An 11,310-nucleotide genomic window follows, 5' to 3' on the forward strand; every position below is an offset into this window, starting at 1 on the left:
TACGCACAAACTATTGGATATAGCGCACATTTATCTAGGTTTAATGTTTAAACATTGTTATATGCTTGAACTGTTTTATATCTATAGATTTTATTTTAGGCAAGTCGTGATGATTTGAGAAGGCTGAATTGATCAAACATACAGACAGTATGCTCACTGTCTGCCGTTGGCCGCTTGGTCGTTACTTTAAAAAACAAAAACTTATATTTAACGAACAAAAAATGCTCCAAACGTTTTTTCTAAATTAATTTAATAAAAAACCTAAACGAAATATAATCACTTCGCCATTACATACAAAACTGAACTAACTATTTTACTGAAACGTGCTGGGGAAAAAAAAAAAAAAAAATTTTTAAAAAGTGGAGACGTGCTGAAATGGCGTTTGGTGTCGTACTGTATCGCGTACCTTGTCAGTGTCGTGCGCTTTGCTTGTAGCTTTTAGTTTTAATTACTTTTTCTTATTTGTAAGTCGCTTTGGATAAAAGCGTCTGCTACATGACTAAAAGTAAAGTAAAGTAAAGTGAAACAGTAGTATAAGCTGTTTTGGGAGAAGGGGAAAAAAAGACGGGCTCGGGCCGGTAATTCTGATAAGCTGTCGGACAAGGGCCGGGCTAGGGCCTATATTTGAGGCCCGTGCAGGGCTCTACCAGGAACTATGATGAAGCAGTGCTGAATATATAGTGTTATGTCAAAATACTCATTTATTTAATTTTAAATTAAACAAATGTAATCCTGATAGTATTCCCACTTTTTACAAAATGTAACTGTAATCTGAATACTTAATTTTTTGATGTAACTGAAACGGATTAGTTACTAGATTTTTGTATCCTGATTACGTAACGCCGTTACATGTATTCCGTTACTCCCCAACCCTGCTGACTACAAACTTGCTGATCTGCCTCCTTTTAATTAGCAAAAACCCTTTTCTATGACCGAATCAATTCCTGATTTTTAAAAAAAAAAATTTATAAGCTATTTCATTTGAATAGAAGAAATGTTGGCCACAGTTTTCGCTTCATGCTTATTTTATGTTAAAATTAAACTTACCTGATTGTGTGTGATTTGTCTGTGTGCATGAATCATTTTTGTCTTTCTTTTGTCATTCTACAATTCAACTCAGTTATGTTATGCCTGATTATTAGCTTCTAGAGCAGGCCTATTTATATTGTTAGAAAGGATTACAATGAGCAAGACTTGAACTGATATCTTCACGTAATATTGTAAGACGGATAAAATCATCCGAACTTGCCATACACAACTTTTGGTGAACTGACACCACTTGTTAAATGGCTAGACAGTTAGTCAAGACTATTAGCTATTTAAAAAATGACCAAATTGTTTTTCTCACTCACCTAAAGGCTCATTGAAGAGCGTGAACTCAGCATCAATGGCAGAGCGAGGAAATGATGGCAGTCGCAGAAGGTCTTCCTGAAGCATGGAGACGTGGGATTGTTTGTGCACAGCAGGCATACGCTGGGTAAGCGAGATGATGAACAGAACACGGCCAATCTCTTCCAACTTTCTAGAAAACACCTGCAAAAAAGAAGTATGGTTATTTGTGCTATATCTTCTTAACTAAACTAAGAAATTTGCTCTACTTAAAAAGCGACATACAGTATATGAATTCAACAATGGATCATAATTTCTAAAGCCACCTTCATATTACAAAAAACTCCATTATGTGAGCTGAACCTAAGTTGTACAGTAAAAACACTTTCTCCCTTAATGCTAAAATTCACAAAACTCACCTGTTTCTGAATGAGCTCCTGGCCCTTCTCTGGAAGCATATGAACCAGATTAAGTTGAGGAGACACTGATCTTCTGAAAGGGTAGATGTCTCGCACATAGGTCTGATGTAGAGAGGCATACCAATTTTCAGTCAACATACAAACAATCTGGTGTTTACTATCAAGAATATATAGTATCTATCCTTTGACATTTGTAGATTTGTTCAGAAACAACCATAACCCACCTTGGCATAGTGTATAAGGTTCCAACGCTTATCCATCAAAAAATAGTTAGCAGACCGAGCCTCTGGAATATTGAAGAATTCTAAACACTCCTGGTGTGAAAACATATAAGTAATAAGGAAAAGGATGTTATATTGTCAAAACATAGTAAAATAATGATAACAAATTTACAGCTCTAACAATGACCTTCAAAAGGGCTTCAAACTGGGTGTCTTCATGCACTGGTAACTGGGTGGGTATGTCACACTCATTCTGTCCATGAACCACCAGGGTTTTGGTTCCTAGGCACACAATTACAGGCACAGTTATAAACATGAAAAAGACACTAGTTAACTTATTGTCTGTATGGAGTAATGCTGAAATATGCAACCTGGCATGGAGGCAGTAACCAGAAGCTTGACCTCACACTGTTCTTTCTTCATAGTCTGTTTAAGGTCTTTAAAAAAGAGCCCCTCCACATAACCCACAATCTCCCACAGAAAGGTCAAAGTGGCTGATATGGCATCCATGCCCCACTCACAGGGAGTCCTTACAAAGTACATGATCAAGCCCACCTAGGAAAAAATGAGAAATATAAGAGATTGCACATGTCAAGTTTGATATGTAGATCCGCAGAATCCCTGTATCTCCATCCATTACTTTTAAAAGAATAGTTCTTGATGAATGTGTGTTTAGAAAATTAAAATTCTGTCATCATATGGACACCCTGTCATTCCAAATCAATAAGACTTGTTAAGACTGGTAAGATAAGACTGGTTAATCTCAAAACACAAATTAGGATATTTTAATGAAAACTTACAAGATCCAATAAGGTCATAAAGGCATTGTAAACTTAATCCATATGAACTGAGTGGTTTAATACAAATCTTGTGAAGAGACATGATCACTTGTTATGATGAAAAGATTTATTTTGGCTTTTATTTACATTTAAAAAAGGACATACACACACACAGAGAAAATATCACATAAGATAAACCACTCGACTCATTTAGATTAATTTTACGGTGCCTTTATGACTTTTTGTATCAATTTCATTCAATGGAGGGACAGATACCCCTCAGGTCTCATAAAAATATAATTTTGTTTTGAAGACTAACCTAAGCCTTAAGGGTTTGGAATGATATGAGAGTGATTAAAAGACAACACAATTTTCATTCTTTGGAATTTTGGATATTGCAAAAAAAAATAAAAAATTGTGCTTTACAAAAAAAAGCTCTTCACACTCAAATAAGTTCTTTATGGCACTAAGAAAAATTTTCCTGGAATCCAAAATATTTGTTCTATGGAATTTCTGAAAAACCCTCTTTTTGGTTCTTTTTGGCAGCTTTATTATTTTTAAGAGTGCGCACTAAGAGAGCAGTCAACACATTAGTGTTGAAAAAGCATGCTAAGGTCTCACCAGATAGTTGAAAAGAATGTGCGAGGTCTGTGCAGGCAAATCCCCAATGTTAAGAAGCAGTTTCCTCAGCATGTACATCAGTTCATCCTGTGACCAATAACCATCACATATGTTTCATCATTTAACAGCACGTTCATATTTTCTTCTCTAAAAAGCATGACTTATTTAGTGACCTTACCTGTCTATTACTGACTGTGAGTTTCTCCAGGAAATGTCTAAGAACCAAGGCTGGATCTTCAATCAGGCAGTTCCACAAAACCTGCTGAGCAACAGCACATACTGTGGGAACACAAAACAAAGAAATAAATTAGTGTGAGGGTCTAAAAGAGCAGTGGGTAAAACTGTTCTCGTTTTTTAAAATTCTTCTTTGCCACTCACCTGCAACTCCATCTTCCCGAACTTCTCCATCTTCCATCAGGTGCACAATGGGCAACACAGCAGCACAGATGCATGGTGGGAAAACAGACTGGGGTGGCTGCAGCATGTGATGTGTTGGTGTGAGTTCTGTTGTGTTCTCATCATCTTGTAAGGTAAAACAAACCACATTTATAAAACAAATTCAATGACGGTCTATGAATATAAGATTTTATGATTCCTTAATCTGTACCTAAACATGTTCATGGTGAAAAGAGTGAACAGGTCAGTGAATACAGCAGTATGTGAATATACATAATTTGGACTGTTTCTTACCTTCAGCACTGACCACTGACCGCACTGACCACACAGAGCCCCTGCGGAAGGAGTAGTTTCTGTGGGAGTTACTGGAGGCACAAGAGGGGCTGACGGACAGACGACGTGATGTCAAGTTCACCACATCTTCTACTGACAGAGAAGAGGACACCAGATATTATATTTATTCATAAACAGCTCATCTCTATGAACATGTTCTGAAAACCCATGAGGTGTAAAATTGTTTTCAGGATTGATCATTGGGCTTAAAGTGAAATCAATGTTTCAAAATCAAATCCTGACAACCTTCACTTACAGAGGTCACATCATACTGAAATCCAATATACAGGTGCATCTCAATAAATTAGAATGTCGTGGAAAAGTTCATTTATTTCAGTAATTCAACTCAAATTGTGAAACTTGTGTATTAAATAAATTCAATGCACACAGACTGAAGTAGTTTAAGTCTTTGGTTCTTTTAATTGTGATGATTTTGGCTCACATTTAACAAAAACCCACCAATTCACAACAAATATTGAATTTATTTAATACACGAGTTTCACAATTTGAGTTGAATTACTGAAATAAATGAACTTTTCCACGACATTCTAATTTATTGAGATGCACCTGTATATGTATATATGTGTGTATATTTTTTTTTATTAATGACCACTTCCCACTTTCTTTCTGACACAAGCCGTTTAAGACTTACAGGGAAGTGTCATACACCAAAAAAATACTGCAACATATTATTAATATCACTGAATCAAGCTAAATACATTCATTTATACCAAGTCTTTAGATAATAATAGTACTTAACAGTAAATGTCAGTGGTTATGTATATATATATATATATAGTATATATGTATAATTGTTCTGAATTTCCTGCATTTAGCAAGCTAAGTAGGTAACAAGATTTTTTGCCAGCTTAGTTACAATCAATGCTCTTTTTGGACCATGTTTTTAGCTACGGGAAGTAACTGTTTTCATAGTAAAATGAATCTGAAAAGATCAAGGAAATTATTATGATATAACCCTAACTGGTACAGCACAGAAATGACACACCTTCCTCCTCCTGCTCAGGTGGTGGACTACATGTGGGCTCATAGCAGGCCTCCTGAGCGATAGGGATGGCCGTGATGACGTTGGCCTCACGACCGAGCCTCCTCTTCTCTTCCTCCTGCTGCATGTTCTTCAGGATATGTTCTGCCCGTTGGTGAGAGCGAGATACTGCTCGTGCCGAGAATGATTTCTGAAATGTATAGGGAGCAGAGAAAGAAATGAATGGTGGAAAACAGGAAAATATCTTGTGTAAAATTTGTGCATGACCATTTTGCCTTATGGCAGCAAAGTTTTGATGCAGTAGGCCACAAAAACCTACAGATTGATCTTCACTGATTGCATCTGGAACAGTGCCTGCATTAACAGGAACCCATGGAGGGTCAAATATAGGCACACAGGGCATTCCCAGGATAGGAGAGGGCAGTGTGAAGTTAATGCTGGGTGGAGGAATCTATGAAACAACATCAGTATTGATATTATTTTGTTATAATGATTGAAAACAAAGTAATAGAGTAGAATATGCATACTGCAGGTAAATTGTAAAAATCAAATTGACCTACCTTAAATATCTGCTGAGCCCCCTCTTCCATCCGAGGCCACACTTGGTACCGGAATCTCCAGACAGTGTAGAATTTCAAAATGGAGTTAATTCTCTGACATGCTTCCTGATGCTGAAACTCAGCCATCATCATTTCTGTCACTCCATCCGGAACCTTCACCGCGCACAGCAGGAACAGGGCAGCTATGTGTTTGCATGATTATGGACATAGAGAATCATTTTAAGAAATGAATGGATGAATATAGATTGCACAAGTTTTGCATTGTGTTAAATGTGTAAAAAAAATCCATGTGCTTTAAATGTAGCACAGTTGACAAAAACTGCATTAACTAGCTAATGACTAGATTCCTCAGCAAGGGAGGAATATATTAGATAGACAGACCTGCAGCTGCAGCCATATGTTCATCCACACTCAGCAGGAGCTCCCATGCTGCAGGCAAAATGTCTCCATACATGTCCTCAGTCAGGATAGGGGCTGCTTTTATAAGCAAGGACAGAGGGGCTGGAGATAGACTCATTACCTAAAGGAATAGAACATAGTACACCTAACACAACTAACACGCAGTCTTTATGGATTTGTAACAACAGCAATAGCTTGTACACCAGTAATGGACAGTAACGAGAGACCTGGTTGCGGATGTACTTTAGCATGCCAGTGTCTTTTTTCCCCTCAGCACTGCTGTCAGTGGGGCGTCTCTTCATGGATGGGGTCCGGAGGCAGGATTTGTCTGAACACTGAAACAAAAAACAATTATATACTGTACTTGGGCAGGCTGAGCTAGTAAGGGCTCATTTAGGTTGCACCTGAATGCCTTTAGTCAACACATATGGTACAGTGTATTTTTAGGGTGGCTTAAAAGATGCAAATGAAAGTGGCATTTTGATTCCATTTTGAAATGAAAACTGCCAGTAGATGAATGCTTGATGAGTTGATGAGTTATTAATTCATTCAATGTATTAAAAGGACTGCTTCATTCAAGAACAAAGCAAGTGAAAGTGTCACTGAATCATTCGCTCAACTGATTTGTTTAAAACACAGATTCATTTGGCAGCTAAACACCACTGTGTGTTGACTGGAGATGTACATTGTTGAGGCTTTGTTTCAAACCTTTTTTGCTGGCAAAACAGACAATATCGTGTCTAAAATGTTTGCTAATTTTGCTAATATTCAGGAAAATAGCACTCCTGCTGGTGTGATATTGCTTAACTATACTGTATGTTATAAATATAAAAAATATCAACACGTGTGGCCATTTTTTACACACAGATATTGAATTTCCTTCAGAAAACAGCATGTTGGTCCACACCAATTGCCTTGTGGGCAGCACGCTGACATACAGCACCTTTCCGCTATGGGTGTCCCGAGTTCGAATCCCAGCTTGAGGACCTTTCCCAGTCTCACCCCCCTCTCCCTCTCCTGTCAGCGCTAAACTGTCCTATCATAATATAGGCAAAAACGGTAAAAATAAATCTTAAAAAAAAGAAAACAGCATGTTGCGCCCTTTTTTTTAGAGGGTTTATGTATAAAACTTGGACAAATAACTAACAATGCCGCGTTGTGACTGCACAATAATTAAACAAAAAAAAAACTTGTTTTATTTTTCTATTATTCTGTTTTGGGTCAACTTGAACACTGATACTGTACTACAGAAACACTGAATATTATTTAACCACCTCTTTGCTCTTCTTGGCACGGCCACTGATATTGCCGGTAGTGCTGTTCTCTTTCAGACTGTCTACTGTCTCTCCATATAGAAGTTTGATGGCACGGACGAGCCGAGCACATGAGCGGCTGTGGTGCTGATAGCAGCGAGGGTGGCAGAAATCCACATGAGTGCAGATGAAACTCTGCTGGTTGCACAGCAGAATCATGATCTGGAAATTGAGAAAGAGGATTGTATCAGACAAATATCAGACACATTTATTTCACACAGGGAAAAGTCAGAGTGCTGGTACTTACATGTAGCCAGGACATGTTGCGATGGTAGTTGTCCTCCACACCCCCTGTGCTGCCAGGACCCTCAGGTTCACTGCTTGGCTCGCTAGCACTCCAAGGGCTCCCTAAACATATAACACATACACACATTGTAATCAATGAAAATAAGTTCTTATTTATGTTGTAAATTTTTGGTTTACTGCATAACTGTTAGTAATGTGCAGAAAAGCCTAGATTTGCATAGTCATATTTGTTTGGCATATCTATTTGTGGCAATGACAAAATGTATGTTTTAGTTTTGGAAGTGGGCAGTTATATGTTTTAGATATATTGCTTTGACGTTATAGTTTTCATATAGCAAATACGCCTTGTATTATCCAAAAAAATCATGTAAATCAAGCTAAAAAGGTACATAGAAGCTTGAATCAGAAATATAATTATATATAGAAATAAATCCCTTTTGTTTATTTATTTATTTTTTAGAAATTTGACCCCTCCTTATACAATGTATACAAAAACATTTTATCATATATCTCTCACTCTGAAGATTTAAAGCAGCAGTAAAAACCTTTCAAATAGCTCAATGTTACTCTTGACAAGTTAGAATTTCTGAGACACATTCAATGAAAGAACTGCAAAATAGCCATCCAGATTGAAGTTAAAAACACACCTTAAATATCTTATGACACTTAGCTTCACAAAGTGACCATTAAGTTATAATATGTGCATTTAGATATGTTTAGTAAAAGCATTACATTATCCTTGTGTTTGCTGGGTCATCCTAACAAATATATTTTTTTCTATAATTCAGCAAGTTTAATTATTCATTTGCCATTTTTTCCCATTATGCATGTCTCCCCAAATAAGGTTTGGAAGCTTTGGCCAGCTCCCTAATTATGACACTTACAAATTTAACATTAAAGCCCTCAGATACATGACGTCTAGCCAAAATAAATTCATATAGGGCTGGAGAAGGACTGTCTGACCTATATCAGTGACAGTATCTCTACTCTGGGAGAGCAGCCGTTCCGATTCTGCGTCATTCTCAGACTCAGAGTCCTGTCTGGACATCTTAGTGCTTTTCAGACTCCCTGCTCGGCGGATAGAAGATAAAGAGCCTCCTTTCTTTAGTCGGAAACTCCTTGCTCCTTTAATTTGTAGCAACCGAGAGCCACCAATACGGATCTTTCTAATTGGAGCTGGGGAAAGACGAGAAAAAAGAAAATGGTAAATCAGACTTTAGCCTTGATCAATCATGTAGACAATTATTCCTTTTTCATTTTACCCAGAGGCTCTTGTGATGATTTCTTTTCCTCACAGCCAGTGTCAGACTTGAGGGTGTGGCTGCTGCTATTCAGAGAATCGTGTCCATCCTCATCATCCAGGATTCCTGCAAAGCTGATCTTCCTCTCATAGCGCTGACGGCCTAGCTCAGGGTCCAGACGCAAACGACAGCTCTCTAAATCCTATTGAAGTCAAAAGACAAGCCTGTTAAATGTATTCTTTTACTGTGCGATTTTAAATCCGCTTACCCTTCAATCATTAGTCAAACAGGCTGAATACACAGCAAGGCTTCAACTGAGATATTCATTTGCCATTCCTAATTCATTTCAGTACATTTATTTTCCTGTCATTCCAATTCAGCATCCTGTATTGTGGCCAAATGAATACAAATTCCAAATTATGAACTGAAAGAGAGGCATTGTCATTTACATTTAGTCATTTAGCAGACGCTTTTATCCAAAGCGCCTTACAAAGTAGAAGCAATCAGACCAACGAGAGAGCAACAATATACAAGTGCTGTGACCAGTCTCAGTTAGTCTAGCACAGAGCACATAGCAAGGTGTTTTTTTTAAAATAAATTAGACCGAATAGAATAGAATAGAATAGAATGGGTACAAATCTTTATTCTGCCATACACAGACATAATGAAAGATGTATGGAATGTTTTTATGAAGATATGATTTTATCAGATCTCTCTGAATTGTTAATCATAAAGCCACGCAAAACATGTGGAGAAAAAAATTAAAAGCAATTTGTTTTCATTAAAAAAATTTTTTTTTATTTATTTTTTTATTTACTATTTTTGTTTTAGTTTTTATTTCAGTTTAATTTTATTTATTTCAGTTATTTTGCTGATTTAACTCAAACTTTTTGTTTACGTTAATAAGATAATATTTTTAGTTAATAATAATAACAATGTAAAAATTTATAAATCTTGTCTGAGGGAGACAATACCAAAACTGACCACAAGGGGCTCTGTTCTGGGTCTGGGAAGACAGGGAAAGGTCTCTCGCAGAAAAATTAAAAGCAATTTCAGTTTTCATTAAAATTTTTATTTTTTATTTTATATTACTATTTTTGTTTTAGTTTTTATTTCAGTTAAATTTTATTTATTTCAGTTATTTTGCTGATTTAACTCAAACCTTTTGTTTACGTTAATAAGATAATAGTTTTAGTTAATAATAATAACAATGTAAAAATTAATAAATCTTGTCTGAGGGAGACAATACCAAAACTGACCACAAGGGGCTCTGTTCTGGGTCTGGGAAGACAGGGAAAGGTCTCTCGCAGGAAAGTGGTGATCTCCAGAAGCAGCTGACAAGCAGCCATCTTCAGAGCAAAGGGACATCCACACTTTGTGGGGTTGACTGTGTCTGTTGAAAGAATCATAAAAAACCATCAGCTAAATGCTCAACTATTATATTGGATCTGAAAAGTCCTATGTCTGTTTGTTTGATCAGCATTCATCATCTCCACTCTTACTGTCATCCAGATAATCTTCTTCCTCATCCTCCTTTTTCACTCTCCTCTTGCTCTCTTCATCATAGATAAAACCCAAGATGTTGGCTGGACTCTCTCTGTCTGAGTGGCAAATTTCACTCAGCCGAGTGCCTATCGCCTTTTCAAGGATACATATATTAGATGCAGACAAATACCACATATGAATTTCAAAAAAAATTACATAAGAATGTTTTCTGCAGGAAAGACTACATTTGCATATCTGTCAGCATGATGTGACTCACATCTCCCCACTGGTAAAAGTGTTTGGCTGCGTTCCACTGGAGCTTTGTGTTTCTTTTGTTTCCTGCTACAGGCGATCGTCCTCTGGACAGCCCTCTCTTAGTGATGTTCACATGGTGACCTTTCATCCACTCTGGCCAGTTACCACGGTTACAGCGATGCACAAAACGAGCACACTCCAGGAAAAGCGAGGCCCTTGACACCACGGGTGCTTCCTGGTGAAGACATTTAGCAAAATTAACAAGACAATATTCGGTTCCTTATTTTCTCTGAAAATAAAGGCCAATTTTTGACCTTGATTTAAAGATGCATTTTTATGTACATTTTTTAAATTGAATGATCAGGGTAAAATGTACTTATTTTGTCTTCTGGGAAACATGTAAGTATTTAAGTAGCTTCTGAAGTCCATTACTAAATGAATACGTTAAACAAAATGAGAAGAATTTACACCATTATATCATCATCCTGTTCAAAATTTTTCATCCCCCGGCTCTTAATGCATTGTGTTGCCTTCTTGAGCATCAGTAAATGTTTCCACCTTTTGTAATAGTTGTGTATGAGTCCCTCAGTTGTCCTCAGTGTGAAAATATGGATCTCATAATCATACAGTCACTTTTGGAAAGGGTTCAAATATGCAGAAGATGCTGGAAAACCAAAGAATGTGCAGGAGCTGGAGGATTTTTCTGAAGA

General features: G+C 37.0%; 1 protein-coding gene across 1 annotated transcript in view; it reads right to left on the reverse strand.

Moving 5' to 3' along the window:
* Positions 1-11,310, reverse strand: part of unc80 (unc-80 homolog (C. elegans)) — a 60,644-nt gene that overhangs the window by 18,145 nt on the left and 31,189 nt on the right. Inside the window, exons 24-44 of the mRNA XM_016514074.1 lie at positions 10,623-10,835; positions 10,363-10,498; positions 10,120-10,253; positions 8,882-9,062; positions 8,583-8,795; positions 7,621-7,721; positions 7,335-7,535; positions 6,288-6,395; positions 6,043-6,181; positions 5,662-5,843; positions 5,421-5,552; positions 5,105-5,291; positions 4,060-4,188; positions 3,748-3,891; positions 3,548-3,648; positions 3,370-3,456; positions 2,341-2,524; positions 2,157-2,251; positions 1,973-2,062; positions 1,749-1,850; positions 1,353-1,533 (exon numbers count right to left, since the gene is read on the reverse strand). Coding sequence (XP_016369560.1) covers positions 1,353-1,533; positions 1,749-1,850; positions 1,973-2,062; positions 2,157-2,251; positions 2,341-2,524; positions 3,370-3,456; positions 3,548-3,648; positions 3,748-3,891; positions 4,060-4,188; positions 5,105-5,291; positions 5,421-5,552; positions 5,662-5,843; positions 6,043-6,181; positions 6,288-6,395; positions 7,335-7,535; positions 7,621-7,721; positions 8,583-8,795; positions 8,882-9,062; positions 10,120-10,253; positions 10,363-10,498; positions 10,623-10,835 — 3,040 coding nt within the window. The remainder of the gene's footprint in view (positions 1-1,352; positions 1,534-1,748; positions 1,851-1,972; positions 2,063-2,156; positions 2,252-2,340; positions 2,525-3,369; positions 3,457-3,547; positions 3,649-3,747; positions 3,892-4,059; positions 4,189-5,104; positions 5,292-5,420; positions 5,553-5,661; positions 5,844-6,042; positions 6,182-6,287; positions 6,396-7,334; positions 7,536-7,620; positions 7,722-8,582; positions 8,796-8,881; positions 9,063-10,119; positions 10,254-10,362; positions 10,499-10,622; positions 10,836-11,310) is intronic.

Source organism: Sinocyclocheilus rhinocerous, unplaced genomic scaffold (assembly GCF_001515625.1).
Source record: "Sinocyclocheilus rhinocerous isolate Xijiao unplaced genomic scaffold, SAMN03320098_v1.1 scaffold806, whole genome shotgun sequence".
Lineage (NCBI taxonomy): Eukaryota > Metazoa > Chordata > Actinopteri > Cypriniformes > Cyprinidae > Sinocyclocheilus > Sinocyclocheilus rhinocerous.